The 18,254-nt window shown below is 35.5% G+C and overlaps 1 protein-coding gene across 1 annotated transcript; it reads right to left on the bottom strand.

Annotated features, from left to right (window-relative positions):
- Positions 1 to 4,839: 4,839 nt before the first annotated feature.
- LOC131941860 (zinc finger protein 91-like) lies at positions 4,840 to 10,040 on the bottom strand. Its single transcript, XM_059301423.1, has 2 exons — positions 9,854 to 10,040; positions 4,840 to 9,580 (listed from the first exon to the last, which is right to left on the bottom strand). Exon 2 carries the CDS (start codon positions 9,513 to 9,515, stop codon positions 5,964 to 5,966), a length of 3,552 nt encoding a protein of 1,183 aa, XP_059157406.1. The 5' UTR covers positions 9,516 to 9,580; positions 9,854 to 10,040; the 3' UTR covers positions 4,840 to 5,963.
- Between the last annotated feature and the right edge of the window lie 8,214 nt (positions 10,041 to 18,254).

The raw sequence follows: 18,254 nt of genomic DNA on the forward strand, positions 1-18,254 counted from the left end.
CTTGTGCACAAAATAATGTTTAACTACAATACAGTTTCCTTTAGAATGTAAGTCAGAAGTTGTAGTTATTTTCATTATAATCTAACCCGCAGTTTTCTATACATATGTATTAAAAATATATAAAAAATGTACCAGGTACATGTACCCTGAATGTAAAATTTGCAAACCACTTTATTAGACAAGGTGGAAATTGTGGTCCTTATAAAATAACTATGTGAAGCTCTGAGTTTTGTTTTAAAAACTTTTTGTATGTGTCTGTACATAGTTTATGTGATGTTCTTCAAAATGCAGCTTGGTATGATTTTCTTCACTTGTTTTATTTTTGTCCTATTCACCAGTGATTGCAAATTCCCTTTTAAATTGTGATTGTATTTCCTTTCTCAAATTTGGAAAGGGAGAATATGGTATTAAAAATGTGAGGTTGTTTGCTCTTAGTAGCCCAGCAAAGATGGCGGTAATTTAAGTGGTATTCAATATACTATTCTTAAAGGGATTGTCCATAAATGACATACTTTTTAAAATACTCCCCCCCCCCCCCCCCCCCCAAAACCCCCTCTTCCTCCCTTTCATCACAAAGTCATCATGTAGGTATTTTGATAATCTTTGTTACGAATAACACTTAACTAATGATACCAGTAGATGCTTACATTAATGCTTTTGTTGTCAGACAACTTAGAAGTAAGCACTAATTACGCACTATAGTGTCAACTGTAGTAAAGCGGGTGTGAGGATTGTAATTTACAAGATTCGAGATATTTTAAATTATCTTAGCAAAAATGAAAGCTAGAATTTATTTTTGGGCATAGCATCAGTTTAACTACTATTTGACAGTAGAAAAGCTGGCTTTAGTTAAATCCTGTGACCAGCTTTTTTAGTTTTGAATAGACAATGTGTATATAAATAACTGAAATTTTAATTCATACACAATGTATACCTTCCTATAAATTTTAAATAGCATGCATTTAATCACAAAATTACCTTTATTACAAATATTTAATATAAAAACATAATTATTTTTTCTATAATATTTAGTCTATTATGCACCAGAAATTCTGTTGAAATGTATGATGTTAAAATTTGATTCTGCTACTGTCAGTGTATTTCAATCATTCTTTTGTGTTCTGAGCCATTGTCTTTTTGTGTAGCTCTACTTGCTGTTCTTGTTGAGTAGAGGAGTCTCAAACTGTGATAAAAGGTGACTTCTTTGATTCAAATTTGTTTATCAATATTTGACTTTGCTTTTGAGGAAATAGCTCATTTAATAGAGTTCAGACACTGCTTATGTAAAGCGATTTATATAGTTTTTAAATGGACAAGAAGAAAGGCTGTAAATAACTTAATATGGAATTTTTGCTTGAATACTCCCCTTTAAGTATTATTTGTTTCCTAAGATTAAGATACTACCCAATTAATGCAAAGGATTTCAGTTTTTTTATGATTTGTTAATACAACCTGTAAAAAGTTGTGTTAAAATACAAGTTAGCTTAAACTGCATTGCTTCTTAGTAGATTATAAGTAAAAAAAAATGGCTGTTCTGTTCCTATGTCCTTCAAACTGTGTATCAGTTTTCAACTGCTTAAAATTATTTAATTTATAACCTGATTACAAGAAATAATTAACACTTAAAATTAGTTGAGTAAATTTAATGTTAATTTTTAAAATTGTTCATGATTTAAATGTCTTCAAATGAACTTCATCATGTACTTTGTAGCTGGCTCTCTAATCTTTTTTCCAACTCTTTTCTTGTCAGGGTGATGGGTTTCTGCACTTTATTTATTCCACCTATTCCTGGTATAACCTCATCCTTCTCTTTTAATCAGACACAGCATAATGGGAACATGTTATAACAATCATCTGTTTATTGCTGATAGTCCTTATACTATTATTCACCAAAATGTTATTGTCCATAATAAAACAATGTAGTTCTCTTTTTTTTTGATCAATAAAATAAATGAGATTTTAAAAGTAATGGCTTGCTTTTTTTAACCCTGTGTTAACAGGTTTTTCTCAATAATGTCCACCATCATCTCCGTAAATAAATTTAAAAATAATTTTAGAAGTTTACACTTTAATTAAGAACCAAAGCAGCTAAGCCCTAACGTCCTAATACATTTGAGCAGAGTACATCTTAGCACAGTGTGGCCTAGTGTAAAGCCCAGCTCTAACGAGTACCTAACTCACGCTAGGGAACATAAAGGCAGCAGAGCACAGCACTGACAGGTGAACTCTACTTCACTTGCCCCATGGACCATCAGGTTCAAAAAGGAAGTTAACTTTTACATCTTAGCTGTGTTTGAAGACTGCCACAAAAATCAAAGCAAATATATCTTTGTGCTGAATAAGGAAAACAAATAATGTAAAATAAAAATAACCCACAGAAAATGATACTATTAATAAAGAAATATTTTATTTATCAGACAGAAAATAGTTTGAGCTGTATTTTTATGCCAATACAAAATATATAGGGATAGAAAAAAATTAGATAACCTAAGAATCTAAATAATATGAGCAGTAAACCAACTGATTAACAAATAGAAAAGTTGCCTATAATCATATACCACAAGTAAGGTAGATTTCTGGCAAATTTTCAAGATATAAAAAAAAATGTAATCTTGTTTTATAAAAACCCATAAAAATTTGAATAAGAGTTAAGAGTAAAAGAAATAAACTTGTGAAGCATGATGAATTAAGATATTAGATATTTAGGCTTGAATTGAAGTTTGAGACATGAAGCAGTGCATGAAATGAACTAGATGACAAGGCTAAATCATTTTCAGCTCACATTAGACTGATACATACTGTTTAGGCACAGTAAATTTTCACTGAAATTGTTTTCAATACTGGTAAAAATTACAAGCTAATTTCATATGCTTTTGGCCTTTTTCATCCGCAAAGATTAAGAGAAAAATAACAATAATTCATATGATGGCAAGAGTTGATCCAATGTTGTGTGTTTAAACTTATGACTAAAGAGTGAAAGACATGTTTAATGATTTGAAAAATAATAAATTTGATTTTTTATACTTATTCATAAGTAAACAAAGAAAGCAATTTTAACAGTATAATAATTTAAAATTTCAATCTTTTTCTAATTCAGTTTTAAATGCACAACAATGTATTTAAAAAATATTTTAAAAGAAACAAATCTATGGTAATACCATTGGTATGAGCTAATTTGCAACACTAGGATTGAGATTTTTACCTTTTACAAAAAAACAATTGTTGAACATTTAATATTAACGACTGGTCAAATTAAACACAAAATCATACACTAAATATAAGCCATTATCACTATACACACCACACACCAATAAAATTAAAGCCCTGAATTTGGATTTTAGAAATTCTTCAATAAAGAAATAACTGGTTTTTTAGTAGAATTATAGAAACACCATTAAGCTAATATACAAAGTTCACTTAAATTTTTAAGATAAAACTATATACATTTTTATCCTTTTTAGTAAGCCAAATAAACTTTTTAAATTACTAATAAAAATTTATTTATTTTTAAGACCAAGCTGTGGGCAAGTGAAACAGTACCATCACCATAATGTTTATTTAATCACATAAAAACAATAACAGGATTTAACAAGTCAGAAACAATTTTTAAAATAATTGAAGGCTTTGCACACAAAAAAAATACTTAAGAAAAAATTGATAATAATGTTTTTTTTACAATTTGTCTTTTTAAACAACCAGTTTAACTCACTAATACTTTTCTTTAATAAATTAAGAAAATAGTATTTAACATCTAATCTACCTTAAGCAGTAGAAAAAAAAAAGATTTAAACATGCCTGAAAAGTAACTAGTAAAAAATATTCAAATTTGGTACATTAAAAAAAATCTGAATTGAACAATAGTTACATTAAAAAAAGGTTGATCAAAGAATAGTTGATTAAAGGAGAAAGCAACAATCTTGTGGGGGAAAAAGGCACTGCAAAAAAAAAAAAAAAAAAAAAAAAAAAGATAATTAAAGACAATTCATTATAAAGGAATGGGGGTGCTAGCTTAAGTTGGTTTAGCTAGCTTTTGTTGTAACATAGATAATAATATACACCCCAAAGTTTAATTTAAAGCTGATTTGAATTGTTTCCTTATATTTATAATATAATTAAAGTATATTAGGAGCATATAAAAACATTACATGTCTACAAATGCAAAATATCTTGGTTAATACTAATAGTAATAGTGTGCCATGGCACAGGGTATACAGAGTATCATAAATTCTTACACAGCAAAGAGAATACAAAGTATCTTACACAGGGTAGTAATAATAATACAGAATTCAGAATGTGACTCTCATGTTATGTTAATAAGTCTAGATCTAGCTCAATGGGCATTTTACAGTAACATTGAATCCTGTACCAAAGTGTATGTTAACATTGTTAACTCAGTTTTTTTTTTTTAATTAAGTGCCATAATATTTCATACGAGCCGGCCCGCGGCATAACATACGCCGCTATTTAGTTGTTTCTAATTTTCAATAATTCATAATTTGTGAATTCGACAGTACCAACGCTGACACTGAAAATATTTCTTTAAAACACTATAAGTAGCTCGTTAAGGACCATAACCCCCCCCCCTTCCTCCCCCCCCTACGTTTAAAATCGTTGGCTCTGCTTGTAAACATTTAGAGTGAACACAGCTCACTAAAACCATGTAGGGGTGGGGAGGTAGGGAGAGCGTTTGCAGCTTGTTTTCTAACGGCTCGAAGAAGAGAATTATATATATAGATACCTGCACATATACCTGGCCTTAATTAAAAGTTTTTATTTCAGGCTTAAGGTCTTAAAATAAATGAATAAGATGTATATAGAAAAAAAAATTATGTTGTACATTGAAAACCCCATATTAATCACAGTTATTATAGACTTCAAATAATATTATGACTTGGTGACAAAAAATATTATATGACTACAGTTTTTATGAAGTAGTTGTCTAGATAGAAATTTCATTTAACATCAAAAGCTTAGAATTTTAGACTGCTGCCGTCCAGTTAAATGCAAATGATAACTCTACTATCACACAATGAAATTTTTTTTAAAAGTAAAATTTTTACATTGATTATGATTCCTTTAACAGTTAACTTAAATATTAAACTACACATTTTTACATAAATTATTTAGTTATGTAAAACAAATTCATAATTTTTACAAAAAATAATTTGTCCATGTATATATATATTGCAGTAAACTATTAAAAATAATATTTGAAACTATGAGTAAAATAAAAAATGAAGTTTCTTTGGCAAATATGTTAATGTACAATAAAAAACACAATTATGAAAATCACATATTTAAATGTAGAAGTTTAAAATAACACAGAGATATTCAATATAATGTAAAAATAAATTCTATCAACTTCCCCATTAAATAATCTATTGAAATAATAAATTAGTTCAATAACAGCCATTTTTACCAAATTTAAAATTTGCACAAGCAAATGCAATATACAACAACATTAAACTCACAGACTTGTCACTAATCACATGCCAAAAATAATCATTTGAGGTGCAGACAATTAATTTTATGAAATTAAAAAAACAACAACTACTAAGTGTTATAATGATTGAAACTCCGCTCTAATATGATTGCAACTCAACCTTCATCAGTAACACTATATTTTGATGACTGCTTATAGATCTACTAGCTAACTAAGTTTCAACATCATATTGAATGCTTTGGCTTGAGAATATGCAACATAAAAAAGAATTTTAAAAAATGACTCAAGGAAGCTTGGCAAAAAATTATGTGAAAAAATTAAGAGTCCCTCCTCTCTCTCTCTATATATATACACACTGATATAAATAGATAGAAAGATAGCTAGATAGTGATAATATCTATATAGAACTTGAAAAAGCAATAATAGCATACTATTTATGTGTTTTCATTAAAAAAAAAGCATGATTATTATAATCTTGTATTTTCCATTGCTGCGGTCATTACAGTGAATGCTCAATGAATCACTTGAAGTGTCGAGACATGTGTTGTTTAAGGTTGTACCTAGACCTAGACGAGAACGGGCAGAACTCGCACGCATGAGGCTTCAGGTCTGAGTGGGTGAGCTTATGCCGGTTAAGCCGAGACACGTTTCTGAACTTCATCCCGCACTCGGCACACAGGAAGGGCTTGAGTCCCTCGTGCTGGAGCAGGTGGTCTGTGAGGCTGGAGCGGGAACTGCACCTGTAGTTGCAGTGTTGGCAGGTGAGCGGCGTTTTGTTGGTGTGTCGCTCCATGTGGTACCTCAGCCTCTTCTGTGAGTTGCAGGTGTAGTTGCAGACGGAACACACGAGTTCGGCCTGCTCTGCGTGCATCCTCTTGTGATTGCTGAACTCCTTACTAGACCGGGAGATGTAGCTGCATAGTTCACAAAGAAAACTTTTGTGAGAGACTACATGAGCTTCTAATTCAGCCCTTTGATCACATTTGAAGTTGCATTTATCACAGGTAAATCTCAAGTGACTGTTACTTTGATCATTGCTATCATTAAATCCATTGTCAGGGTCATTGTTAGATCCAGTGGGATACTCAGCCTTGTGAGTTTTCTCATGGAGTTTTAGCCGATATTTTCTACTACACGTGTAGCTGCAAAGATCACAGGTGAAAGGTTTGCTGGTGGTGTGTGTGCGCCTGTGAGCCTTCATGTGGTCCATGCGTTTGAAAGCTTTATTACAATCCTCACACTTGTAGGGCTTGATGTCGATGTGGGTCGTCTGGTGCCTTTGAAGCATGGTTTTGGTGAGGCAGATGTAGCCACACTCCGGACAACAATGAGTTGGTTTAGAAAGGTTTTCGCTGTCACTTTTAGCGGTTGAAGCCCCACTGTCTACACTCAAATCAGTTAATTTGGCTTGTGAATTTGTTTCCCTGATTTTACAGTCTGCATCTTCACTAAGGGAAATACCGTTAAACTTACTGTTTACTTCTTTTTTGTTCAGGGAGATACTATCGAATTCATTGTTTACATCTTTTTTGTTCCTGTTTTCATCAACTGATTGTAAAGCTAGATCTATCAGCTGTGTTTTGGTTGGCACATGAATGTTACTATCCAATATGTTCTGGAAAGCTGATTTCATAGAGATGGGGCTTAGTGAATAGTTGTTGGTACAAGGAGCAACATACATGGTTGGATTCAAGTTGCCAGGAAAAACAGTTTCATTATAAAAGTACGAGTTTGTGAAATCAAAGCCACCATTTCTATCCATGTATCCAAAATTTGGATTAGGGTTACCTATGTTTATTCCAGCACTAAACGGTAAGGTAGTTTGGGTTAAAAATGCATTCGATGAATGGTAAAAGTCATGGTATGGAAGTGGTCCATTCACGACCCCTGGTAAGATAGGTCTGTCTAAATGAAAAGGTTTTATGTTTCCGTTAGTATTCTGGTGAAGAGAGCTAAATATATGTGGACTATGTTGATGCAAGGGTATGTCTCTAGGCTTAAGCTGGTCAGTTTTATTTCCACTAGGTTGTCTTTCTTGTATGCCAGGAAGAGTAGAATTATCGAGATTCTGCATAAATTGTTCAGCTACTTGGTTGTTGTTTTCCCTGAACATATCAGTGAGAAAGGTATGGATATCTGGTTGGTATGACTGTTTAAGTATTTCTGTGGTCACACCAGAATTCAGAGCAGCTTTCTCCAGAGGTTTTGTGGGTTTTCTAACCCTCCTGCGGATTTTACCTTTGTCTGTGTGCCTAAGCATGTGTTGTTTCAGATTGTACTTGGAACGTGAGGAAAACTCACAGAAGTCGCAGGCAAACGGTTTGAAGTCAGAATGAACAAGTTTGTGCCGATTAAGCCGTGATGTGTTGCGAAAAGCCATCCCGCACACTGAGCATAAACAGGGCTTGACGCCGGCGTGCTGTAACAAGTGGTCACTAAGGCTGGACCTGGAGCTGCATCTGTAGTCGCAATGTGGACAGGTGTGAGGAGTTTTATTTTCATGCCGCATCATATGGTACTTAAATCTCTTCAATGAATCACAAATGAAGTCGCACTTATCACACTTGTACAAGACTTCCTCTACACCGGAAGCGCTTACTTTTTCTTTGAGCTCTGGTTCTTGAACCGTATAAACACTGTGTTTATTTTTCATGTGATATTTTAACTCGCATACTCTTCTGCACCTGTACTCACAAAACGAGCAGGAGACAGGTTTGACTGTTTGATGGGTAAGAATGTGGAGAGTAAGGCGGTATTTTCTGTGTGTACCGTAAGAACAATGAGGACATCTGTGTGGACGTATATCAGTGTGAGTAAATTTGTGGACTTTTAAATGATCTTTTCTTTTAAATGATGCCCCGCATTGCTGGCAAATAAAAGGTTTGTAATCAGAGTGTTTTCTTAAATGTCTGCGTAGTGAATTTCTGGTGCTGCAAGAGTAGTCACAAGTTGAACAGCTAAACATTCCAGATGGATCTTTTTTATATGAGTATAAACATTCATCTATCAGCTTTTTACTTGAACTTACACTATCATCAGAATTTTCTATTTTAATATTTGTTAATATTAAGTCTTCATTACTTTCAGGGAAAATATTTTCAAAAGATTCAGATTTAGTGATAGAAGCCGTACTTGTTTTATTACCATCAAGATGCCTGAGATTATGTTTCCCCAGATGATCTTTCCTTTTGAATGCGGCGCCACACACATCACAGACGAAAGGCGAAGTTTCCGAATGTATAACCATATGTTTGGTTAAGGCCCACTTTTGCTTAAAAGATTCTTGACACTTGGCACACTGATAAGGCCGGAGATTGGAATGTGTGGTTAGGTGGTTATCCAGCGACGACTTATTATGACATCGGTACTGACATAGATGACAGGCAAAAGATGTCTCTCTGTTTTTGCTGTGTATTTTCATGTGCTTTTTTAAATACTTCAGTCTTTTTCCTGAGTAATCGCAGTGCACACAGGGGTACATGCTCTTCGGTCCGTGTGTTTCCTCGTGTTTTTTCATGTCGGATCTTCGTTTACATGTGTAGGCGCAGTGTGTGCAGGTAAATGGTTTGATGACAACATGTGTTTGCTTGTGTGCTTTCAAATTTGCTGCTGTTTTACACCTAAGATTGCACTCATCACAAGCATGAGGTTTTAAATCACCAGACTTTGTTTTCTTTGGGGTCTTGTCTTTTGTAGACGTAGCAGATTTTGGTGGACGACCTCTGGGTCGCTTGACAGGTTGCTGGACTATGACATTTTTTACGTCAAAATCAGAGAAACTCTCATCGTCGGAGGCTACTTTATAGCTGATTGTTTTCTTGCCAGATTTCAACCTAAGGCTACGTCGACTTGTGCTTAACTCACCACCAGCGACAGCATGGTTCAACTGGTCGGTCAAAGGTGAGTCAACGTTTTCCACAGGCAACATAAGAGGCGAGTTCTTTTCCGACTTGTCAAAAGCAACCTCCAGCTCACTGGCACAACCTGCAGCACTGGCATTGCAAGCGTCGTCAACAAGGAACATCTGCAGAGCTCCTGAAGATGATTCTGAAGTAAAAACAACGGGCTCCATGTTTAGCCCAGTGTGTGGTTCAAACTTGAGAGTATTTCAGAGATTTTTCCACTTAAACCTATGAGCTGATAGAAAAATATGATACAATTATTTATACACCTTTGGAGTTGACAAAATAAAAACAACTAACTTCAGTCTCATGCCTTGCTATAAAATTCACGTCACAAGCTTAACTAGAAACAGTTATGCAAGGATCTGTTCTTACAAATGTTTACAAGAAAAAATTAAAAACTGAGTTTAATGCTTAAGCAACTGTAAAATATAAGCCCTCTTTAATACAACAATTTAAACATGAGAAAATACACTATGCCTATATTATTATTATTAAATATATTTACCTTTGTTTTTTATGTCCATAATTATCCAACTAGTATATATTATAATAAACTAGGTCTATATTTCTATTGATGTTTGCCATTTTTTGCGTGGATCAAAATGGCTTAACCTGCAATGAAAAAATATGTATTTAAAATTGTATTTGATGTTTTTTAATGAGGCTTAGTGACAAACAAAATTCAATCAATGTACTATGAATATTATTCTAATGCAATACATGGGATATGTTACACATAAGTGCTATCCAAATACTTATGGCCATCCATAAACAATGTCACACTACTAAGATTTTAAGATCATTCAGTTCAGAGGGGTTTCAGACTTTTTTGTAATATGTGCATGGATGCGTTTATAACTAATGTTTTTATGTTACAGCTAAAAGAACCCTTAACCGATTTCTACTTACAATATCTAAATTTCCAATTATTTGATGTATATTTATTTGTGTAATACTAGACTAGAATAATTATAATAATCTAAGTCATTCTTACTTTAAAAAAGTAAATTAATGACTATATTGAAAATTGTGACTAATGGAGGGGTGGCGTTTGATGTGTTGGGTTTGATCATTATTGTTGACTTGACAAGGATTTTTTTTTTAGATTTAACTCAATGCAACAGCACTGCAGGTTGGTTAAGTAAGGCCACACAGGTGGAGGGGTTGTTCTGCAAACTGCAAGGGAGATGAATTACAAAGGGCAGGGTTGACTTGACTCTAAACATATCATCATCATCAGTTTCTTCTAGATCTATGTAGATCTATCATTCTTTAATCATAATAAATCTTATTCTGACATTCATTACTTAGTAGAATCTAGATCTAATAAAGTAAAAATGTAGGCCCTAATAATTTTATGATAGTAAAAGTAGTAAAAGTAAAAGTAAATTTTAAATTATTATAAAATTATCGATAAAAGGTTACTTTGGAGTAATGCTATTAGATATCTAGATCTCGATTAAATTGTTAATGCGAGGCCAGATAGTTGATTGAAATCTAGATTAGTACTAAGAAAGTATAGATATAGATCTATCTATTCAAAACTAAACAGTATTGCCTAATAATCAGACAACTTAACTCTTTATACTTTATAATTATAAATCTAGATTCTAGGCCTAGATTGAAATATGTAAAATATTGAATTGACTTACGTTTCAAGATGCTTTGCAGTCTAAGCAGTTTAAAATGTCTAAATTCATATGGAGAGGAGTGGGGGTAAATTTTTAAAATGTCAATATTCGCTATTTTAACTTTATTATTATTACAAGCTGTTGCTTAACTTGCTTCTTCTGTCGTGCTTTTGTCTGTCGTCTAGTGCCATGAATCGGAACTGACGAGCAAAATTCCGACCACTTTTAACAGACGAATTTCTCTGAAACTTGGTATGAGGGTCAAGACCCTATGTCGATGCAATCCCACATCAAAGTTGACTTACATGGACGCTCAATTAAACAAAACTCAACAACTAGGCCTACAAGTTCCATTTAAATACTTCACCATCGTTTCCCTGTTGTACTCAAGACAGATGGGGCCGCGACAGAAAGCTCTCTCCACCAGTATTTCTACAAGACTTTTTCTCCGGGGGAGGAGGAAAGCTGACTAACATTTGGGGTTGGAGGGGGTGTTATGTAGTCATCTGTGTGCTTTGTTTTGATGGTGGTGATGACTGCAGTGAGGGTTGAGGTAACAGTTTAAACTTTGATTTAATAACGCCAACACACGTACGATTTTTAAGACTTTTAATACCCGAAATAAACTAGCACAGAGTTCTGCCACGGAGCACAAGACACACACTTCCACACGATAACAAGTCTAGCATTCAACTAACTTAATTCATTCGCACGGCCCCAACTTCACCCTAAGGTAACCCAAACCCTGCCTAACCCCAGCAGTCCCGCGAGGGGCGGGCGCTTGACCTGTGCATACATTAACTCGAACTTTTTACGACTGGGACAACTACAGGCTATTCAGACTTGTATCTAGTAAGGGGACGTTCAATCAAATACACTAAGGGTTATTCCTATTACAGCTATTATGATCTATCTAATCTACAATTAAACAATATAGTAGTGTGGCCATAAATACTATTAAGATTTAAACGATATTCTATCCTAGTTTTCTATCCTATGCTAATCCCAGTTATAACAGGGGGGGGGGCTGCAATTTTCCTAGCTGTCCCCCGTGATAGTCCTGCGGCCTGCCCCTGCCAGCTGCTTCCCCGCCGTTTCCCTAGGCAATTCGTTTAAACCAGAGTTTCTTCCAGGCATCTTTTCGGGGAGGCGGAGCCCCCCCCCCCCGAAGAAAGTCTACCACCCCCGCCCACCCACCCCCTTCCCGAACAAGATGGAATTTATATAGTAAACATATACTTTTACTAGTGTCCACCCCCCCCCCGGAAAATGTTGACCGCCCCCCCCCCCCCCAAATATCAAGTGCACTCCCGGAGAAAAAAGTCTGAAAGAAACACTGGTTTAAACGTAAGCACATAATAACTCTAAAATTGGGTTTCCAGTTACTATAATACTATAAGTTATACTTATTAAAATGCAATTGTTTTAACGAGATTCGGGAAAAAGAGCAGTTAAAAAAATTCGCTGATCGAAGAAACAATAAAAGTTTAACAAAGAAACAAGTAAACAAAGGAAAAAAGTAAACAAAGATGAAAAGTGTCTCCCCCCCCCCCCTTCCCCCGAAGAGATGCCTGGAAGAAACTCTGAGGTAGATCGGTAGATCGAGAGGCGTAGCGAGGGGGGGGGGCGGGGGTGCGGACCGCACCGGGTAACACCATTTAGGGGGGTGACACCAAGGCAAAAAAATAGCAAAATATATATAGAAAAACTTGACGGGGAGGGGGTGCAAATCGAAAGTTTGAAAGTTTGTCCCCGGGAAGGGTCGCTACGCCTCTGGGGGGTGACACCATTAAGTGCCGCACCGGGTGACACCCGACCTCGCTACGCCACTGGGTAGATCTAATACTAATTGTTAGAATAATAGACTACGTTATTGTACAGATAAAAACGGTATGTCTGCAGAAATAAGCAAAAATATGCCCATGTTTTACTATGAAACTAAAATTTTAAAAATAGCTGCTGCTATTTAGAAAAACGAACAGAACAGAGCTAAATAGATAAGAATATAGATAATCAATTAACGGTATGTATTCAACAATAAATAGGCTAAACCTGCTTTACCAAGGTGGTACAAATAGAAGATTTGGAAAAAAAAAAACAGAGGATTTTTACTCGCTTCTAAGCACAGTTTTAATCATTTTTAAAAGGAATCGAACGTTTATAATGTGCATGAGTGATCGCTTCTTTTTTCTAACCGTGCAGTTTTCCATCAGCGTTTCTTCCACTTTTTTCTCCGTGTGGGGGGGGGGGGGGGGGAGTCGGACAACATTTTCCGTGGGGGGGGGGGGAGCGGACACTGGAAAAAGTAAAAGTTTTCCATATAAATTCCATTTCGTTCAGGCGGGCAGTAGACTTTCTTCGGGGAAGTGGGACTCCGCCCCCCCCCCCCCCACCCGAAAAGATGCGTGGAAGAAACTCTGGTTTCCATTACTAAACCAAAATAAAATTCCAACGTTAAAAAATCCTATAAGGGACATAACTACAGATAAAACACATTGGTACAATTTATTTAGTTTTTCCCCTTTAATTTCTTCTAAATATTTAATACGAGCTGACCCACGACGTAGCATACGCCGCTATCTAGTTGTTTTGTTTTCTACTTATCAACAATTCATAATTTGTGAATTCGACATGGGTAAGAAAAATTATCGTTTTTGAACTACACACCGACTCATTGGATGAAAGGCTAGGATATCCTTTAAATTTAAGAACATACTATTTCTAATCTATATATATATAATTCTCTTCTGGGAGACGCTAGAAAACAAGCTGTAAATGCGCTCCCTACCACCCCCACCCCACATGGTCTGGTGAGTTGTGATTCACTCTAAATGTTTACAAACAGAGCCGGGTTTAGTGACGACTATTAGGGGCAGATAATTTAGTTTGAAACGATTTTAAACGTAAAGGGGGGGGGGGGTAACTAAGTGAAGTTTACTTTAACGGAGGGGGGGGGGGGGGTTCGTCCTTAACGAGCTACTGATAGTGTTTTAAAGAAATATTTTCAGTGGCAGCGTTGGTAGTGTTGAATTCACAAATTATGAATAACTGAAAAGTAGAAAAAACAACTAAATAGCTGCGTATGATATGCCGCGGGTCGGCTCGTACTAGATAAAATAATATAAAAATAAGGCCTGCCGATCAAGAGCCACAAATTTAACAATGTTGGCTAAGGGGTCGTCCATAAACGACGTCACACTTGTAGGGGGAGGGGGGGATGAGGGGGGGGGGGGTCAGATGGTGTGACGTCACACTTTTGCAATGTTAGAAAACAATGGTAGAAAACGAATTTTATCCGTCATTTCGCGTTTTAGAAAACTGTTATAATACATTATAATATGAATTGATTAAAATACTCTATTTTGACAGAGTTCAGATACGATTTTGGAAAAATATCGATGTTTTAAGAATAATTCAACTGCAATTTTGAAGGGCGTTGTAAGCTGAAGTATGACGACATTTTAAGAGGGGGGGGGGGGCCGGCTTTGTGACGATATTTGACGGAGGGGAGGGGGAGGTAAAAATCGTCCAAAAAAGCGTGACGTCATTTATGGATGACCCCCAAGCTGAATATGAAGAGTATTGATGAAGGGGTCCTATTAAGGTCATTTCGCCGGGAGGCATGGTCTCTACGGGAACCGTATTAACCGGGCTCCTTTTGTGAGGATAAAAATGACGGGAACCTATTTGTCGGGAGTCGAAATAACGGCCAAAATGACGTGAGTCAGTGTTTATTCCAGCCTTTTTTTCTCCGGGGGGGGGGGGGGGCACTTGATATTTTCGGGGGAGGGGGGTGGACAACATTTTCCGGAGGGGGGGGGCAGACACAGGTAAATGTATATGTTTTCTATATAAATTCCATTTCGTTCGGGGGGGGGGCGCAGAGGCGTAGCGACCCTTTCCGGCGCCGGGGACAAACTTTTCGATTTGCACCCCCCTCGACCTTTCAATTTATTTTTCCAACCCATTTTGGCGCCCCCTAAGGTCGGCGCCCGGGAACACATGTCCCCCCCCCTCGCTACGCTACTGGGGGGGCGGACTCTGACGGGAGTCTGTTAGGAGCCTATTAGTTAGGAGTCGCAATAACGAGAGCCGTTTTGTCGGGAGCCTACATGAAGGGAGCCTATTTTTTCGAGAGCCTATATGACAGGGTTCATTTGCTGCTGGCCTTTTATTTTGGTGAGGCTCTTTTGTCTGGGCCGTTTTGTCACTGGCCGTTTTGACGCCGAACGGTTTTGATCTGTGCTGTTGAAATACGTTCAACAAGTTGTCAAATAATAATTGAAAAATGTAAAAACAAAAAAAAATGAGTTTAAAAAGTTTCTTTTTCGCATTCGGCGGTCCATGGAGCAGATGAAGTGGAGTTGACCTGTTTCTTTATAACACGCTGCCGTAAACTGCTGCTCTCAATAATTAGTTTACAATCACTTCAAACCTTTTTCATTCAACTTCAAATAAAATGCAATATTTTCGATTCCCTTAAAATGATTTAGATCTATATATTATTTATTTTGGCCCCTGGCAGAGGCGTAGCGACCCTTCCCGGCGCCCGGGGACAAACTTTTCGATTAGCACCCCCCCCCCCAAGACTTCGATCTGCACCACCCCCCCTCAAACTTTCGATTTGCACCCCCCTCAAGATTTCGATTTGCACCCCCCCCCCCCCCTCAAACTTTCAATTTGCACCCCCTCAAAACCTTTCACTTGTTTTCCCAACCCATTTTGGCGCCCCCTAAGGTTGGCGCCCGGGGACATATGTCGTCGTCCCCCCCCCCGCTATGCTACTGGCCCCTGGCTGAAAATCTTTTTAGGAGCCACTGCAACTACTAGAGCACTATCACCAGTGCAGTTAATATGGGTAGATTAATAACGGCGGTACATCGGCGTAGGCAGAGGAGTGTTCTGAATAAAGTGCTTCAATTTGAAATAAGAATTCTAATAATATAAATACTAATAATACCACTAATTAAGCTACCAAAATAGAACCAAGGACGTCAACATGGGTATCTTATCGTAACTCTTTTTGACATATTAATACTCTAACACAGGTACTGTTTTTTTTTTTAGGCCTGGCTTAACAAAAGGGGTTTAAAATAATGTTTATTAAGAACCTTTCGCTCAGAGTTTACTTTTTAAAAAAATGTTAACATGTATTTCAAAAGTAATATTTTGAGGGAAATGTATAAAACTTTTTAACATTGACTAATCCAAAGTGTGTGTGCATAGACTATAGATCTAGACGTTTTCTGTTCTATCGCAGGGGAAATTTTCCTCGGTTCGCGTGTGCTATTTTAGCTTTGCTTCTACTGAGCATGCGCACTTTGTTCAGCAGTAACAAAAATTTCCTCAGGTCTGGTAGAAATATTTCAGCATTCTTCCCTTCTGTTTAGCAGTGGTTTGGAAGCTTTGTGTTGTGCCTGAGAATGGGATGAACCTGTGTAAAAATAACGTGTAGAACTATTATTACAATTAAAAAAAACTTTTTGTTAATGAATTAAATACCTTTTCAAAGCAAAGGTGGTTTATTTATAGATATTGTTTTCACACGCAATGCTCATTGAGGCTCATTCATACTTGACCCAGTAGTGATAGGTTTGTTTATTTCCAGAGTGTGTACTACTGAACTGAGGTCTAGCAGCTTCTACTACGCTAACTAACTAGTTACGTGTGTGCATATGATAAGGCAGGCCTTAGGCTACCGTCTTTTATTTTTAAACAGTGTAGTACACTGAGTGTACGTATAGAGTATAGAATGTTCATAATCATGCACATTGCATTACTTTAACTTGGTACTTAGATCTAAGTACTTAAACTCTTAGTACTATTCATAATTTTTATTAATTTAAATTAAACAGTTTCGGAAGTTGTGTGGGCCTTTTTATTAAAATTTTAAATAAAGTATAGGCCTAAGGCCTAAATAAATAGGCCTAGATCTAATATCAGCTAATATCTACTATCTAGATCTAGAGTCTAGAATTAAAACTGAAAACATTAGTGAATGATTAGTGCCTAAATAAAATATTAACATTAACAGAGCATACAAAACTTACAAATACTTAACTTACTTTGTACTTAGTCTAGTACTTAGCATAGACCAAAGGCATAAGTACTAATAAGTAGGGCATAGTGCCACAGTATACCTAAATTCTTAAATCATAAAATATTTATCAAGAAATCTTAGGCCAGGCATAGATTATGATAGATTTAGATTTTTAGAATCTATTAATATTAGGAATATTCGGCCTATAAATTTTAGACTAAAAAATAACAACTAACCAGTTGGTGACTTAACTAGGCTCTAGTCTACGCCAACTTAACACAAAGTACCTTAAGCCTTAAGAGAATTTGTTATTGTAATTTTGTCTAAGTACCTTAAGAGAATTAGACAAAATTACAATAACACTACTATTTAGCCTATTGCAAATAGTAACTGTACTAAGTAACTAGGTTTAAGGAACATATATTTTTAACTGTAGGCCTATTGTTTATATAATTAGCCTATTATTCTTATTATTGCAGTCATGTTTATGAAGAAGCTCATTTCCGTTATATTTTACATGATACAAAGATTAAGTTAGCATCATTATTAGTGACGAGGTTTTACATTGTTTATAACTATTAACTAGGTCTGAACCTTTAATTTTTAATAAAAACAAACATAGCCAATTTGGAGTTGATAATGTTTCGAATCCAAACAATAGATTCTGTAAGCAATTTTATTTATTTTGAATGTATCAGGACTGAAAAGTATAGAAATTTGTATATGCTGAGCTGGGTTGCTAGGTTTTGGTTTTGTGTAATATCTATGGGTATATAATTCTGTCAAAAATTCATTTTAGTTACATTTATATAACACCCCTATCCTCAGATAAAATAACAAAAATAAAAATGTTTGCAGCATCTAAAAAAATATTTTTTGGAAGAATTCATTTTATAGTGTAAATGAAATTTAAACATTAATTTAAAAAAAAAAACCTTTTTATCGCAGATAATTTTTATAAACTTTCTATTTATTTTTTTTGTAATGATGACAATTTAATGAGCTTTAGATTTCAACTTTTATTGTGATCTTATCTGTCGACTAAATCAGCTCAGAGGCGTAGCGACCCTTCCATGCGCCCGGGGACATACTTTCAATTTGGTGTGTTTTTAAAATAAGCTAGTTGATCTACTGATGTTGGCTTGGCAAGTAGCTTAATATAAATTTGTATGTAGCTTATTTTACTACTCTGTTAAAAAAGCTACCTAAACTTGTTTTAAATTGCAATTACTAGT

Source organism: Physella acuta, unplaced genomic scaffold, assembly GCF_028476545.2.
Source record: "Physella acuta isolate Inbredline_101_S28 unplaced genomic scaffold, ASM2847654v3 ptg000374l, whole genome shotgun sequence".
NCBI classification, from domain to species: Eukaryota; Metazoa; Mollusca; class Gastropoda; family Physidae; genus Physella; species Physella acuta.